The sequence below is a fragment of the Zootoca vivipara genome, chromosome 6 (genome assembly GCF_965207765.1).
Source record: "Zootoca vivipara chromosome 6, rZooViv2.hap1.1, whole genome shotgun sequence".
Taxonomy (NCBI): domain Eukaryota; kingdom Metazoa; phylum Chordata; class Lepidosauria; order Squamata; family Lacertidae; genus Zootoca; species Zootoca vivipara.
This window is the reverse complement of record NC_142589.1, coordinates 93732164-93749396: the sequence shown is the minus strand read 5'-3', so window position 1 is coordinate 93749396 and position 17233 is coordinate 93732164. Positions and strand designations below refer to the sequence as shown.

General features: G+C 49.9%; 1 protein-coding gene across 4 annotated transcripts in view; it reads right to left on the bottom strand.

Moving 5' to 3' along the window:
* Positions 1 to 4813: 4813 nt before the first annotated feature.
* The window catches only part of FZR1 (fizzy and cell division cycle 20 related 1), a 32170-nt gene continuing 19750 nt past the window's right edge, over positions 4814 to 17233 (bottom strand). For all 4 annotated transcript variants that reach the window (XM_088673076.1, XM_035119272.3, XM_088673077.1 and 1 more), the window contains 7 exons: positions 16563 to 16628; positions 16226 to 16328; positions 14949 to 15133; positions 11935 to 12168; positions 7821 to 7925; positions 7398 to 7490; positions 4814 to 5051 (listed from right to left, as the gene is read on the bottom strand). In XM_088673076.1, the coding sequence (XP_088529202.1) occupies positions 5010 to 5051; positions 7398 to 7490; positions 7821 to 7925; positions 11935 to 12168; positions 14949 to 15133; positions 16226 to 16328; positions 16563 to 16628 (828 nt within the window). In that variant the 3' untranslated portion in view covers positions 4814 to 5009. The remainder of the gene's footprint in view (positions 5052 to 7397; positions 7491 to 7820; positions 7926 to 11934; positions 12169 to 14948; positions 15134 to 16225; positions 16329 to 16562; positions 16629 to 17233) is intronic.

Here is a 17233-nt window from a genome sequence, read left to right as displayed (position 1 = left end):
AACGAAAGGCAGGCAGCCCAGGTCAAAGGGAGAAGATGGCAAAAGGTAAAGAGCCCTTAGGAGGATGCCCTGAGACCCGATGCTGGGAAGATTTCCCCCCCAGGGTAGGGGGGTGATTTGTTACTAGGTGACTTACGTACAGTATAAGCCAGGCATGTCCAACAGGTAGATCGTGATCTACCGATAGATCACTGGACGTCTGTGGTAGATCACTGGTAGATCAGTGGCTCCCCCCCCAAGAAGATAAAAAACTTTGGCTCCCCTAAAAAAACCTCAACACCTTTGCCCTGCACCCCTAAAATGACCTGAACCACCAAAACAGGGCTTTCCTTCTTAAAAAAGCTCAATGTCGCTTTCCTCCTTCCTAAAGAAGCTCAACAACCTTTACGTGAACCCCAAAACAGGGCTTTCCTTCCCCAAAAAAGCTCAACTTTGACCTGTACCCCCCCCAAAGGGGGTAGATCACTACCAGTTTTTAACTCTGTGAGTAGATCGCAGTCTCTTGGAAGTTGGCCACCCCTGGTATAAGCTAAACAAGCACTAGCTTAAGGCCCCCCTCTCTTGGAGGTCCCCCCAAAAAAATTTGAAAGGGGGAAAAAACTGGATGTACATTTCCAAAACATAAAATAAAAAGGAAATAAAACCTACAGACAGCAACCGTGTTTTGTGTTGAGTAGGCTCCTATTTGTGACGTGCAAATGGCTTTAGATACCTATTAGGTCCATAAACTTACCATACAGCATATATTCAACGCAAAAAACAGCGACCATTTGTTGTTGACAAGGGACAGCTGGACATAGAAAGGGCCCCGTTACCTTCATTAGCTTAGGGCCTCATCAAACCCAAATCCGGCCCTGGGTGACACCCTAAGTTCTTTCATTAAGGGCTAGAAACTTGGGTCGGCTGGGTTGAAACTAAAAAAAAACGGAAGCTGATTTTCCGACCCGTTTCTTTTTAACTGGCTGAGAGTGGGTGGGAACGGTCTGCTCGGAGAATGTCAAGTAAAGTAACAGGGTTGGTTTTAACTAAATCCTACGTCAATTCGGCCCACGGAAATGACAGGATCTTAAGTTAGCCGGGCTTTTAATGGGTCAAGAAGGCAGGTTTCCATAGAGGGGAGCGAGGGGGGCAGGTAGGGCTCGTCCACCTGGGAAGGGAGCCCATCGAGAAGGAAAACTCTGGTCCTCAACTTCCACCCCCATCGTCCATCCTGGACCCTGAGGTCCAGCTCCGAGGGCCTTCTGGCAGTTCCCTCCCTGCGAGAAGCGAGGTTACAGGGAACCAGGCAGAGGGCCTTCTTGGTGGTGGCGCCCACCCTGTGGAACACCCTCCCATCAGATGTCAAAGAAATAAACAACTACCTGACTTTTAGAAGACACCTGAAGGCAGCCTGTTTAAGGAAGTTTTTAATGTTTGATGTTTGATCGTTTTTAATGTTTGATGTTTGTAATATTTTGCTGGGAGCTGCCCAGAGTGGCTGGGGAAACCCAGCCAGATGGGCAGGGTATAAATGATAAATTATTGTATCACTATTATTACTTGGTCATCTCTGGGAAAGGAAAAGGCTCAGGAACAAACCCTACAGAAATCTGGAGCGGAGTTGGATGGCGCCTTGTCCGCCTCCTTCCGGCAACTTCTGCAGCCCAGCTGGTACCAAACGTCTTGCTCTGCTTTCCTTTGGACCCAATCTTTGAGGCCTTGTCGTCTGGGCATGCCAGGATCCCCCCCAATATACACGGCCCAGGCTTGCGCCTTGCAGAGATTACTTTGGGGCTGTTCCCGCAGCGATTTGGCTTCACCCCCGGAGGCACACTACATTGTCTCCCGAGATGGACAGATGCCGACAGTGCTCAGAGCAGGACTAATGGAAGATATGACGCAGAATTTTTTTTGGGGGGGGGAGGGATACCCTTTGGGGAAAGCAGCCTTGGGCACTCCAAAACGAAGCAGAAAGGCAGAGCTTGAGATGTCTCTATCTTCTCCTTTGGTGGAATCAAAAGAGCCGTCCTAGGCACAGTTGGGCAACCCCTAGATCCCACTTGCTCTCCAGGGACAGAGAGTCACAGCGCCTTGAAGAAACAGCATCAGTGGACAAGAGAAGTTGCAGGATCATGGCCTGCCCAGTCCAGCATCCAACCCCCCCATGGTCCTAGACTGCTGGCACTTATGCCCACTTCTCCTCCAAAAGGGGCATCACTAACTGCTGCGGTGGTACCTTGGTTCTCAAACACCTTGGTTGCCAAACGCCGAAATCCCGGAAGTGAGTGTTCCGGTTTCGGAACGTTTTTGGGAAGCTGAACGCCCAACTCGGCTGTTGGCTACTGTTTCCGGGGCGCCTGCACCCATCAGAAGCCGCGCCTTGGTTTCCAAACATTTCGGATGTCAAACGGACTTCCGGAACGGATTAAAGTTTGGCATTTTTGTTTTTATTCTTTATTGTGCATTTTTGTTTTTGAGGCTTTTTCGGTTCACTTGCTTTTGTGACTGTGCGGAACCCAGTTCGGCTACTGATTGATTGTGTGTCTGCGGAAATGGATAAAAGCCCCCTATCCAAACAATTGACCATCATCAGAGCAGGTAAGAAGAAAAAAATTAAATTTTTTTAAATCATCTACAATACTGCCTTATTTATTTTATAGAGTGCATTGATTATTACTTTCATTTTATGGATCAATGGTCTCGTTAGATAGTAAAATTGATGTTCAATGGCTGTTTTAGGGGTTGTTTTTAAAAGCCTGGAGCGGATTAATCCGTTTTGCATTACTTTCTATGGGAAGGCGCACCTTGGTTTTGGAACGCTTTGGTTTTGGAACAGACTTCTGGAACGGATTCAGTTTGAGAACCAAGGTACCACTGTGACACCCTTTCCCCCCGGACCACAAACCCCTTGTTCACTGTGCTCCCCTATCCTCCTCGGGCAGAAAGCGACTTTGAACTCTTGTTTTAGGGGTGGAAGATAGAGGGTATAAAATCCATTCATTGCTCCTCCCACTTTCTCCTCTGGCCCCGCCCACTACAGCGCATCTCCCTTGTCCACAGGTAGGAGCAATCCACGGGCTGGGGTGCAAATATGCAACATTCCCCGCCCTGGCTTACAAGGGGGAGTACCGGACCCCAGGAATTTGAGGAGGGAGGCGGGCAGGAGGGGGGAAGGAGAGAGAATAAGCACCTTAAAATTCCCCGCTTCCCCAGCAAAGTTTCGAAAAACACCACACGCTCGGGGCGAAGGCCGCTTTTGAAATCCACGTCCTTTTAATGCCAGATACACTGAATTCCCGCCCCCCCTACGTATTGTTTACAAGGGTAGCCGCGTTTTATCGCTTACCGACTGGAAGGGGAGTTTGGGGGTGGGGGGTTAGAGAGAGAAAGAAAGCACACGATCCCAAATATTCTCAGAATTTTCGCCAACTTGTGGCCCGAAGGCACTGCATGAGCAAAATGCAAACTTCCAAGGTCTCCCCCCCCCGCCTTCGACAGATGTGCACAGACACACACACACACACACACACACACACACACACAGACTTATCGCAACTTATCACCAAGCTCAAAACCATGGAGGGACCTGGTTTGAACAGAGATATCGGGTTCTTATCTCATTATACATGATAAGCGATCTTCAGCCATCTCAACCCTTGCTTTTTCATGCAAAACCATTTGCAGTCGTTTGCGGTCATCAACAGCTATCAGTCAGTCAATCACCCATTTCCACCACCCTTCTGAGTGATCCCCCCTCCCCATCCCCACCCCTCCCCACCCCTTCTCTACATAAGTGCCTGGAAACTTCCATTTCACTGTATCTGAAGAAGTGTGCATGCACACGAAAGCTCATACCAAAATAAAAACTTAGTTGGTCTTTAAGGTGCTACTGAAGGAATTTTTTTATTTTACACACACACAGACACACAGACACACACACAGGGGGTATTTGTTTCAAGGCAGGCGCCCCAGCTTTTCACGGAAGCCCGACCTGACCGACAGCGACCGGTCCCCAAGAGCTCAAAATCGCTTTCTAACCGCTGGGGACACAGACTCAACCTGGTGCACTCCCTTAACAGAGGCAGACGAGAGAGATGGAGGGCGTGAAAAAGATGAGAGATTTTCCATTGGGATGTTGGCTCAGAAGGCAGCCCATTGACGGCTCTGCCTGGGCGCCCCCTGCTTGCTCTCGGCACTCCCGCCAGGATTTCGGGGTTTAAAAGCCCGTGTGGGATTCAGAAGCTTGCAGAGTCAGAGGCTGAGCCCCGTGTGGCTGCACTTCTGGTGCCCATAACTGGGAGTCGGGAATCCAACAGGTCTTTCCCCCATCCCTGACCTGACCGCTGCCTGCAGCTGATGCAACGGCCGGAGGGGCCGCCAGTTCCACCCTAGTCTGGATTTAAGAGGCTTTCCCCGCTGCTCTCAGGACAGAATGCCTCTTCCAGACAAGAGACGCTCTCCCGTATCTCGCTTGCAAGTGAGGAATGCTGTTTTAAGAGCACCGGGTAATCGTGCCTCCGTTATCTGTTTGTTTTTATCATGCACAACAGGGCACTAGTCTCTTCCCACACGCACACAAGTGTTGGTTTCGCCCCAGAGCAAAAGAGAGAGAGAAAGGGGGAAGTGGGGTGGGGTGGGGGAAACAAGAGCAGGCATTCTAGCGGCGTCTGGCCAGATCCTCTGGCAAGTGCACCTTCCCCATCCTCATTCCTGTCTTTTTGAAAAACAGGCCCATCGCACACGAACAAAAATATACATGTTATAGTTACTCTCCTGGCTCCGAGGATATAGAATCGTTCAGAGGTCCTCTCCACCCAAATAACATCCGATAGCATTCACACTCAGATATTTAATAAAGGATCTTTTGAGGGTCCTCTTCCCCCCCCCGAACATTTTTTTTTTTTTACACATCGCCCCACTCCCTCCCCGTTCCCCACCCCGAGATGACAGCCCGAGGTCCCATGCAGGCCAGTTTAGTGGTTCTCCACCCCAAAGCACAGTCTCTTGTTCCGCCGTCCGGTTTTTTTTTTCTACCGTATCCTGGTGAAGAGGTTAAGGACCGACACAGACTCCTGAAAGAAAGGAGAAGGGATGGTTAGAGGCCACTAGAGCTCGTTGCCAAGGGATTGGGGCGAGTGGATGCTCGAGGGACAGAGGGCAGTTGGGGGGAAATAAAAAAAGCTGACCCCGCTTTGGAGGGACAAAGGCATGGGCTGCTTGCTCATCTGAGAGACGCTATCGACCGCTGGAAGGGCCCGACCCATTCCGCATTTGCAAGAGCTCAGCCAGAGCCACAGATGCCACAACCAGTGGATACTTTGCAAGACGAATAATGTGATAACTGGAAAGTGCAAAATAACGAAGGGGACAAGAGCAGGGTATCCCCTGCCACCATTGTTGTTTATTTTAAGTCTTAGGAATACTGGCGAGAAACAGAAGATCCGATGAGACAATAAGAGGAGTAATGGTAGGAAGTAAAGCATATAAACTAAAAAGCTTTTGCAGACGACCTTGTGATTACTGCAGAAGACCCGGAGATCTGGCATACCAAAGTTTTTGGAAAGGATCCAGGAAACTGGTCAGGTAAAAAGGTAAAGGTAAAGGACCCCCGACCATCAGGTCCAGTCGTGTCTGACTCTGGGGTTGCGACGCTCATCTCGCTCTACAGGCCGAGGGAGCCAGCGTTTGTCTGCAGACAGCTTCTGGGTCATGTGGCCAGCATGACAAAGCTGCTTCTGGCGAACCAGAGCAGCGCACGGAAATGCCGTTTACCTTCCCGCCGGAGCCGTCCCTATTTATCTACTTGCACTTTGACGTGCTTTCAAACTGCTAGGTGGGCAGGAGCTGGGACCGAGCAACGGGAGCTCACCCTGTTGCAGGGATTTGAACCGCCGACCTTCTGATCAGCAAGCCCTAGGCTCTGTGGTTTAACCCACAGCAAAATACATTCAGAGATAATTACGTAACCATTTGGAAAGAAACAAAGAGAAGCTTAAGAGATTTGGGGAAGGAGGAGCTTATCGTTCTGGGCAAGAGCATGAGCAATAGAAATAAATGTGCTGCCAAGAATGTTATTTTTTATTTCAGTCGATACCCGTGATCAGCGGTGCAGGACACTTCAAGAAATGGCAAAAAGGTATCTCTAGATTTAGAATCATAGAATCATAGAATCATAGAGTTGGAAGAGACCACAAGGGCCATCCAGTCCAACCCCCTGCCAAGCAGGAAACACCATCAAAGCATTCTTGACATATGCCTGTCAAGCCTCTGCTTAAAGACCTCCAAAGAAGGAGACTCCACCACACTCCTTGGCAGCAAATTCCACTGCCGAACAGCTCTTACTGTCAGGAAGTTCTTCCTAATGTTTAGGTGGAATTTTCTTTCTTGTAGTTTGAATCCGTTGCTCCGTGTCCGCTTCTCTTTATTTGGCAGAGACGAAAAGGGAGAGCTTCACCTACAAGTTGAACAAAGCTGGCAGTGCCCAACGGCCCCTTCCATCACCATCCAGCCCTCTGCTCCATAAAAAGGCACCGGGAGCCCCTCCTCCTCTCAATCACAACAGCGACATGGGTCCTACTCATACACACTTCAAAGAAAGGCGGAGGAAAGAAGCGTGCCGTCGGCATTCTCTGGAAGCGGCCAGTTGGCAGCAAGGCACCTTCCTATTAAAGCCAGCTTTGAGCTGCTTTGCGGCAACGTTCATTTGTGAGAAAGGCTTCCGGAGGAAAGCCAGAGGGAAAATCCGTACCCGCTGCCTTGCGAGACCATCTTCGGGACAAGAGCATGAGATTACAGCCTTCATGATATGCTGAGGGGGCCATACTCATGGGTCGCTTCCACCACTTGTGAAGGCAGGCTCCGGCGGACGGGACCAAGAGGGGGTCCAAAGGTCAAGAGGGCGGTTTCTACAAGTGAGGGGCAGGTGGGGCTCACCCGCCTGAAAAGGGAGCCCATCTAGGAGAAGGAAACCTCTGACCCCAAACCTCCGCTGCTTTGCAGGATATCTTCAGGAGAAGAAAAGGCTCAGGAGCAAACCCTACACAAATCTAGAGCAGAGTCCCTGAGGCGGTTGGATGGCGCCTTGTCAGCCTCCTTCTGGCAATTCCTGCAGCCAAGCAGGTGCCAAACGTCTTGCTTGCTCTGCTTTCCTTTGGACCCCCATCTTTGAGGCTTGGGGGGGGGGGGTTTGTCGTATGGGCAGCCCAGGACCTCCAGACACACAGCCCAGGCTTACGCCCTGGGGAGGTCACTTCGCTTTCACCCCTGGAGGCATACTCCATTGTCTCTCGAGACAAGGCGGGTGCCAACATTTCAGAATCACGAGGGATGGAATCTTTACAGCGGGACCCTGCTGCGGAGTCTGGCTTCGGCCACTCAAAACCCACAACCCACCCACCCCTCGCCCGTTTCTCTGTTACCTTGGTGGAGCGGGTTTTGCTGAAGACGTTCCAAAACCTCAGCGTCTCGTCCCCGGCTCCTGTCACGATAGCCTCTCCGTCGGGTGACATTGCCTGCAGGAGGGAAGGAGGGGGGTGGACGGCCCTGGCTCAGTGGCAGAGCACGTCATGTAAATCAGGCTCTCCCCATTCAAGCCCATGAGGACTAGTACCTTAACTTTAGATTTAGGGAACAGCTGCAGGAATGCAGGTCCAATCACCAGGTGGGGCTGGGGCTGCCCCCCCCCCCGCCTAAAATCATGGAACGCCATTGCCAGCCAATTCAGATGATATGGAGGCAGATGGGACACAATGGTCTCACACCCACCCACCGCTTTTTTCGGGGGACGGGGACGCATTATTGGCAGAGGGGTTTATTTTTTTTGGAGGGGGGCAGTTACTCACCAGGTAGAGGACTCTGTAAGAATGCCCGGTTAGCTTTGCGACTTGGGTCAAGGACGGGTATTTCCAGACGAGGATCTGGTTCTGAGAGTATCCGTGAGTGCTCACCTAGAGAAAGAGAAAGAAGAGGATGTGAACTTAAAAATGGAACGCGTAATGCTGGTGGGTCAGCAACTCCTTGAAAGATTCCATCAACGGTGTCTCCGAAAATTTTTACACATCACCTGGGAAGACAGGAGAACTAATGCCAGTGTACTGGAAGCAGCAAAGATCTCCAGTGTTGAAGCGATGATTCTTCAACATCAACTTCGTTGGACTGGTCATGTTGTTCGGATGCCTGATTATCATCTTCCAAAGCAACTACTCTATTCCGAACTTAAAAACAGAAAGCGCAATGCTGGTGGTAAACAAAAGAGGTTCAAAGACCGTCTCAAGGCAAATCTTTAAAAATGTAGTATAAACACCGACAACTGGGAAACACTGGCCTGCGAGCGCTCCAGTTGGAGAACAGCCTTGACCAAAGGTGTTGTAGGCTTTGAAGACACTCGAACTCAGGACGCAAGAGGAAGGCACGCTTGGCAAACCCTCCCCGGGATCAACTCCCGCCTGGAAACCTATGTCCCCACTGTGGAAGGACGTGTGGGTCCGGAATTGGCCTCCACAGTCACTCTGTTAAAACCGTGTTTATGGAAGACAATCTTACTCGGCTATGAGTGATTGCCGAAAGAGAGAGAGAGAGAAGAGTATGACTCTGAGAGAGATTTCGAGGTCACATCTAAAGGAAAACAAAAGCTAGAATAGGCTACGGGCCGAAACCGGAACATACGGTCACATGTGGTAGGGGTGTAAATACGTAATCAAAAAATAAATTGGCAAAGGGTGTTTAAGGAGATAACAGAAATCACTGGGTCAAAAGCTGACCGAAAGCCCAGCATTGATATTTACGATGGGGTGGGAGGTTCGCAGGCTAGGAAGGACTTGCTCACAAATGCAGTGACATCTGCACGAATTAGGAAGTGGAAGGGGCAAGGGGAAGATGAAACGGAAGAATAGTGTCTAGAGGTGTTGGGATATAGCCATTGATAGATTAACATGTGTCGTTAAGGTAAGACGGGGAGCATGCAGGAGAAACGATAGCGAGGAGATATGGAGGGGGTTTGCAGAATTTGTACTGTTAAAACAGAAAAGGGTCAAACCATTGCAAGAGGTGTTGGAAGTTTCGGGAGGTTGGATAGTTACAGCGGAATGGTCTCGGGTGTGTGGGGGTGCATTTTTATTCTTATTTATTAATTGTTATGAATAATAACAACACGAGGGTGGGGCCCTTTTCTGCAGCGGCTCCCCATCTGTGGAATGCTCTCCCCAGGGAAGTTCGCCTGGCGCCTTCATTATACACCTTTTGGTGCCAGGCAAAAACGGTTCTTCTTCAGTCAGGCCTTTGGTTGATCTGATTTACACCCTATGCCCTTTTAAAATGTGTTTGTGGTTTTTTTTTTGGGGGGGAGCTATTGAGTTGTTGTCTTTATTCTTATTATGTATTTTGTGGTTTGGTATCTTGGGTTTTATTCTGTGAACTGCCTTGGGAACCCCGGGTATAGGACGGTATATAAAATTCAATTAGTAATAACAATAATAATAGTTGTTGTTTAGTCGTTTAGTCGTGTCCGACTCTTCGTGACCCCATGGACCATAGCACGCCAGGCACTCCTGTCTTCCACTGCCTCCCACAGTTTGGTCAAACTCATGTTTGTAGCTTCGAGAACACTGTCCAACCATCTCGTCCTCTGTCGTCCCCTTCTCCTAGTGCCCTCAGTCTTTCCCAACATCAGGGTCTTTTCCAGGGAGTCTTCTCTTCTCATGAGGTGGCCAAAGTCTTGGAGCCTCAGCTTCACGATCTGTCCTTCCAATGAGCACTCAGGGCTGATTTCCTTAAGAATGGATAGGTTTGATCTTCTAGCAGTCCATGGGACTCTCACGAGTCTCCTCCAGCACCATAATTCAAAAGCATCCATTCTTCGGCGATCAGCCTTCTTTATGGTCCAGCTCTCACTTCCATACATCACTACTGGGAAAACCATAGCTTGAACTATACGGACCTTTGTAGGCAAGGTGATGTCTCTTCTTTTTAAGATGCTGTCTAGATTTGTCATTGCTTTTCTCCCAAGAAGCAGGCGTCTTTTAATTTCGTGACTGCTGTCACCATCTGCAGTGATCAAGGAGCCCAAGAAAGTAAAATCTCTCACTGCCTCCATTTCTTCCCCTTCTATTTGCCAGGAGGTGATGGGACCAGTCAATAATAATAATAATAACAATAATAATAATAATTCATTTGTCAAAACAAAAAAATAATATAAGAATTATACGTGCAAAAAAATGGTGGGAGGGAGAGGGGGGACTGCCGCTATCTCTTCTAGGGCTGGGCAATGCCAACTTTTCACCCTATCTGCATAACTGGGCAATTCTAAAATACAGACGCACTTTTACTATCTCAGGATTGAATGTATTGCTCTCGGCTGGACTTGAAGGAAGATTCCAACAGATTCCACACGAAAAACACTTCTGTCCCTGTGGAGATGGCAGTCCCGAATCGGTGACGCATGCCCTTCTGGCTTGCCCTCTTGATAAAGACTTGAGGAATGAGATTATCCCCCCTCTTTTATTGTCCATTCCGGGTCGGCCAGCCACTGCCCCAGTGTCCTTTCTCTGGGCAGATCAAGAGGAGCAGGTGACAGCAAAGGCGGCAAGGTTTTTAACTGGGGCAATCAGAATAAGATCCACTATTTGACCACTGATTCAAAACCCTGAAATGTTTTGTATATAATTGACTTTTTATTTCTATTCTTTGTGTATCACATTGTTGTTTTGTTGCTATGGCCAATGACTGACGCAAATAAAGGTTCATTCATTCATTCATTCATTCAATGCCACGACGCATCACCGGGGAAACATCATGATGTTGGAAAGCGAAGAGGAGGAATGAGCTGTATTGGCGCTGGCGAGGAAGCAAAGGCAGTTTTACCCCAGCACCTGACGGGGTGATACCCAGCTCTACCTCTCTCTCAAATCAGAACTGGTGAAGGTCCGGTGTGAGTGCCTGGAGGCGGTTGGAGGATGGATGGCGGCTAACAGATTGAGGTTGAATCCTGACAAGACAGTAGTACTGTTTGTGGGAGACAGGAGGCGGGCAGGTGTGGAGGATTCCCTGGTCCTTAATGGGGTAACGGTGCCCCTGAAGGACCAGGTGCGCAGCCTGGGAGTCATTTTGGACTCACAGCTGTTGATGGAGGCACAGGTCACTTCTGTGTCCAGGGCAGCTGTCTATCAGCTCCATCTGGTACGCAGGATGAGACCCTACTTGCCCGTGGACTGTCTCGCCAGAGTGGTACATGCTCTGGTTATCTCTCGCTTGGACTACTGCAATGCGCTCTACGTGGGGCTAGCTTTGAAGGTGACCCGGAAACTGCAACTAATTCAGAATGCGGCAGCTAGACTGGGGACTGGGAGCGGCTGCCGAGACCACATAACACCAGTCCTGAAAGACCTACATTGGCTCCCAGAACGTTTCCGTGCGCAATTCAAAGTGTTGGTGTTGACCTTTAAAGCCCTAAACGGCCTTGGTCCTGTATACTTGAAGGAGCGTCTCCACCCCCACCATTCAGCCCGGAGACTGAGATCCAGCGCCGAGGGCCTTCTGGCGGTTCCCCCCCTGCGAGAAGTGAGGTTGCAGGGAACCAGACAGAGGGCCCTCTCGGTAGTGGCGCCCGCCCTGTGGAATGCCCTTCCATCAGATGTCAAGGAAATAAGCAGTTATCCTAATTTTAAAAGACATCTGAAGGCAGCCCTGTTTAGGGAAGCTTTTAATATTGAATGCTGTCTTGTTTTAATATTCAATTGGGAGCCGCTCAGAGTGGCTGGGAAGACTCAGTCAGATGGGCGGGATACAAATAATAAATTATTATTATTATTATTATTATTATTATTATTATTATTATTATTATTATAAAGCAGCGTGCCAAATAAACCCACATAAGTTACTAGGAAAGAAATGTGCCAGTCTTCCAGGGGATGGGCAGGCGAAGGATGGGGGGATGCACACAGGGGACGAGAGCTCCCTTACCAGCTCATTGGCGTGCTTGGACCAGGCGAGGTTGCAGACTTGCGACCCAGTGTCGATGCACTGCAGAGGCTGCCCGGTCAGCGTGTTCCAGAAACGTATGCAGCGGTCCGCCGTCCCGCCGCCGGAGGCCAGCAGCCCGTGCTGGTGCGGGGACCAGGCGATTGCCTTGACGGCTGCAAGGTGCTCTGTGTACTGCTGGACGGGGCTGAGGCTGGAGTGGTTCCACACGAGGAGCTGCAAGGGAAGGGAGGGGGATCCGTCACCGGTGGCGGTAATGGGGCTGCGGGGTTTGCGAGGGTGGCTTTTGTCATTGTCCTGAAAGACCTACATTGGCTGCCAGGATGTTTCCGAGCACAATTCAAACGGTTAGTGCTGACCTTGAAAACCTTAAACCAGCCCCCCCCCCCAAACTCGGCCCCCCAGATGTTTTGGGACTACAACTCCCATCATCCCTAGCTAAAAGGACCAGTGGTCAGGGATGAAGGGAACTGCAGTCCCCAAACATCTGGAGGGCCGATTTTGGGGGTGCCTGCCCTAAACGGCCCAGTAGAGCTAAAGGAGCCTCCGCCCCGGACACCGGGGTCCTCCTCCCGAGGGCCTTCTAGCAGTTCCCTCCCTGCGAGAAGCGAGGTTACAGGGAACCAGGCGGAGCGCCTTCTCGGTGGTGGCGCCCTCCCAGCAGATGTCAAGGAAATAAACAACTACCTGACTTTTAGAAGACATCTGAAGGCAGCCCTGTTTAGGGAAGTTTTTAATGTTTTATCGTGTTTTTAATATTCTGTTGGGAGCCGCCCAGTGGCTGGGGGAAACCCAAGCAGATGGGTGGGATATAAATAATAAATTATTAATTATTATTATTATTATTATTATTATTCTATTGGGAGCAGGTGGCGCTGAGGTCTAAACACCGAGCCTCTTGTGCTTATACACACCTTTTCTTCTCCTCCCCCCTTTCCCCCTTTGTACCACTTTATTTCTTTATATAAATTATTTTGATAAAAAAGTATTAATTAATATAAAAGAAAGAGTCCGAAGGGACCCCCCACAAGGCAGGAATTACAGCCAAAGAACCCCTAGACCAGGCACCCCCAAACTTCGGCCCTCCAGATGTTTTGGACTACAATTCCCATCTCCCCTGACCACTGGTCCTGTTAGCTAGGGATCATGGGAGTTGTAGGCCAAAACATCTGGAGGGCCGCAGTTTGGGGGTGCCTGCCCTAGACAAACAGTCATTCAACTTCTGCTTAAAAGCCCCCAGCAAAGAGAGAGGCCCCCACTTTCCCTGGTGGTCCATCCCGCTGTCACAAATATCTCTTGCCACCAGAAAGTGTGTCCTGGTGTTTAAAGCCCACCGACAACCCTATCAGATACAAAGCTGCCATTGCGAGGAATGCGCTCCCCCCGAGGAGGCCAGCCAGGCACCTCGCTTAAGCGCCGTCGACTAGGTCAGTCTGCACCTGATGTCTAGAGATCCTATTCCTATTCTACTTAATCCAAGAGGGTCCTGGGAGCTTCTCTGTGTGAAAGAAACAAGCAGAGGGTTCGTGATGTTCCTTCTGAGAAGCTGAGGACAGCTGGCTTAAACTGGTTCTGTTTCCCTGTCAAGGTAAAGGGAAAGGTAAAAAAGGTAAAGGACCCTGGACGGTTAAGTCCAGTCAAAGGCAGCTATGGGGTTGCGGCGCTCATCTCGCTTTCAGGCCGAGGGAGCCGGCGTTTGTCCACAGACAGCTTTCCGGGTCATGTGGCCAGCAGGACTAAACCACTTCTGGTGCAATGGGACACCGTGACGGAAACCAGAGCGCACGGAAACGCCGTTTACCTTCCCACCACAGTGGTACCTGTTTATCTACTTGCACTGGTATGCTTTCAAACTAATAGTTTGCAGGAGCTGGGACAGAGTAACGGGAGTTCACCCCGTTGTGGGGATTCCAACCACCAACCTTTCCGATCGACAAGCCCAAGAGGCTCAGGGGTTTAGACCGCAGCGCCACTCGCATCCACACCTTTCCCTTTCCCTGTCAAGGTCATGCTGAGTATAAAAGTAGGGCCAGAACGAGCCTGGGTTTTCACTTCCTCTTTCTATCTCTCTTCCTTCTGGTGTGGGGTTACTGTATGCTTAGTGTTAAGGCTTAGACTTATTTTGAGTTATTGTAAGGTTAAGTCAAGTCTGCTGCAACTGGATTTCTTATGGACAGGGCCAATCCTGAAGGTACTGGATTTGTGACCGTGATGCTCATTTGCCTTCAGTAGCAGTAAAGCTCTGCTGGGTGAAATACAATTGCCTCTGGTCTACTTTTTTTTGGAATCCTGCAACATGTTTTAAGTTACAGGTAGGTAGCCGTGTTGGTCTGAGTCGAAGCAAAATAAAAAAATTCCTTCAGTAGCACCTTAAAGACCAACTAAGTTTGGCCAAACCCTACGCCAAAGGATAAATGGACATAAATCTGACATCAGGAACCATAAGACAGAGAAACCAGTAGGAGAACACTTCAATCTCCCAGGACATTCTATACAAGATCTCAAAGCAGCTGTTTTATTACAGAGAAATTTCAGGAACAGACTGGAAAGAAAAGTTGCTGAATTGGAACTCATTTCCAAGCTTAAAACCATGGAGGCACCTGGGATGAATAGAGACATCGGATTCTTATCTCATTATGCATGATCAAGCTTTCTTTAGCGCTTCAGCCCTTGCTTCCACCACCCCCCCCGGACTAATTGCAGCCATCAGCAGCCGTTAACAGCCGTCCCCAGGTTTACCACTCCCATCAGCCCATCACCCATTCCCACCCACCCCCACCACCCTCTGTATATATATATATAAGGGTCTGACACTTCTGTTTCCAGTGTATCTGAAGAAGTGTGCATGCACACGAAAGCTCATACCAAAATAAAAACTTAGTTGGTCTTTAAGGTGCTACTGAAGGAATTTTTATGTTTTAAGTTGTTACCCTGCTAACTTATACATTGGGATCTGCTCTGGGTTAATACTGAGTAGAATTCCATGACAACTATACCTTGTTGTCGTTCCCGCCGGACGCGAGGAGCTGGTGGTCGGTGGACCACTTGAGCCCGCAGACCTCCTGCCTGTGGCCTTGGAGGCGACGCTCGGACTGAAGGGGGGGTGTCCGGATGTCTCTCTGCAGGATCATCCGGTCCCGGCTGCCGGAAGAGAGCTGGTCCGCATTCCACGCCAGGGCGCCTGGAGCATGAATGGTGCGGGGAGGGAGGGATGCAAACAGGCATAGGGAAACTGAACACCCAGGCAACATCAGCGAGTGCCCGCATGTCCATTTGTAGAAACACCACCCGCTGCTTGCTAAGCCTCCCTTGCTGCTATTGGCTGAGCTGCTGTGAGGTCACAGGCATGCCCACAAGCACCCTGACCCACCCAGTTAAGCTAGCAGCAGCAGAACCACCACCAGTGAAACGGATATCACTCTCAGACCCTCCAACACACAGGCCTTGTTGAGGCTGCCCGTGACAGGGCCTTCTCGGTGTTAGTTCCGTGTGTTGCATGCTCTCCCCAGTGAAATGTGGCTGTCTCCCCATTGGAGAAGTGTCTGCACCTACATCATTCAGCCCAAGCGCTGAGATCCGGCACCGAGGGCCTTCTGGCGGTTTCCTACCTGAGAGAAGTGAAGCTACAGGGAACCCGGCAGAGGGCCTTGTCGGTGGTGGCTCCCGCCCTGCCGATGGGCAGGATACAAATACAGTGGTACCTTGGTTCTCAAACTTAATCCGTTCCGGAAGTTGGTTTCAAAACCAAAGCGTTCCGAAACCAAGGCACGCTTTCCCATAGAAAGTAATGCGAAATGGATTAATCCGTTGCAGACTTTTAAAAACAACCCCTAAAACAGCCATTGAACATGAATTTTACTATCTAACGAGACTATCGATCCATAAAATGAAAGCAATAAACAATGTACTGCAGTCACAAAATCAATCCATCAGTAGCCGAACTGGGTTCCACACAGTCACAAAAACAAAACAAAAAGAGCCGCAAATACAAAAAATGCAATATATATAAAAAACAGACAGACCTCAGCGTAATGCTCAAAATGGAAGCATAACACTCAAAACGGAGCACGTTCGGCTTCCAAACAAAGTTCGCAAACCGGAACACTTGCTTCCGGGTTTGCAGTGTTTTGTTTTGAGGACCAAGGCGTTTGAGAACCAAGGGACCACTGTAATAAATGACTATTCATATTCTTATTTCTGCAGGGCTTCTAGGAAATCAGTGTTCCGTTTCCATGTTGTGCTTGCCCGCAGCCATTGGCCCCGCTTTCCTTACCCACTCTGGCCGTGTGGCCTTCGAGCATGGAGAGCTTCTTGCCAGCCGCAGCATCCCAGATCTGCACAAAGCCCTTGTGGGTCCCAACCGCCACCAAGTTGCCCTAATCGGGGAGAAAGGATGCAAAGGATGAGGTGGTGGTGGTGGTTGCGAAGCAAAAGGGGGGGGTGGCCCGGAAAGAGAGGAGGTGGCAAAGGAGAACCTCTGAGAGCCAGGTGGAAAGGCTTGGAGGGCCACATTTGGTCCCGGGGCCAGAGGCTCCACCACCCTCGCGTCGCAGCTCTGCCCACAATTCGCAAACGCTGCGCTTCGGCAGAAAAACCAGCAGAGTACTGACCCGTTCTGACCACCCGACGGAGGTGACTGAATCGCCTTCCACGGACAGGTCGCACAGCCGGGTCACCTTGGGAAGAAGAAAGAGGGGAGGGGAGACAGGGAAGAAAGAATGAGAAAAGGAGAGGGCACTGGGAGAGGGAGGAGGAGGAGGGGCCGCTGACTTTGTAGGCCTCTCACAAGCAACCTTTTCCCCAGCAAGGAAGCCTAACACCCCCAAACTGCGGCCCTCCAGATATTTTGACCTACAACTCCCATGATCCCTAGCTAACAGGACCAGTGGTCGGGGAAGATGGGAATTGTAGTCCAAAACATCTGGAGGGCTGAAGTTTGGGGATGCCTGCCTAAGACCATAAGAATAAGAATAATTAAGAGCCTGCCTGCTAGATCAGGCCCAATGGCCCACCAACTGCTAGAAATGCCCTTTTCTTTATTTTGGAAAATTAAAAAGGGGGGAAACACTTTCGCGCCTAAGCAGGTTTCATTAAAATATATATACAGTGGAACCTCAGTATTCAAGTGTCTCGGAAGCTGAACGTTTCGGTTTACAGATGCTGAAAACGTGGAAGTAATTGCTTCCGTTTTCAAACATGTCGAACGGCTCCCAAGGTGCGTTTCTCAATTTTCTCAATGGAATCTTCTGGGCGCCCATTGCGGCTCAGTTGTTGGACGTTT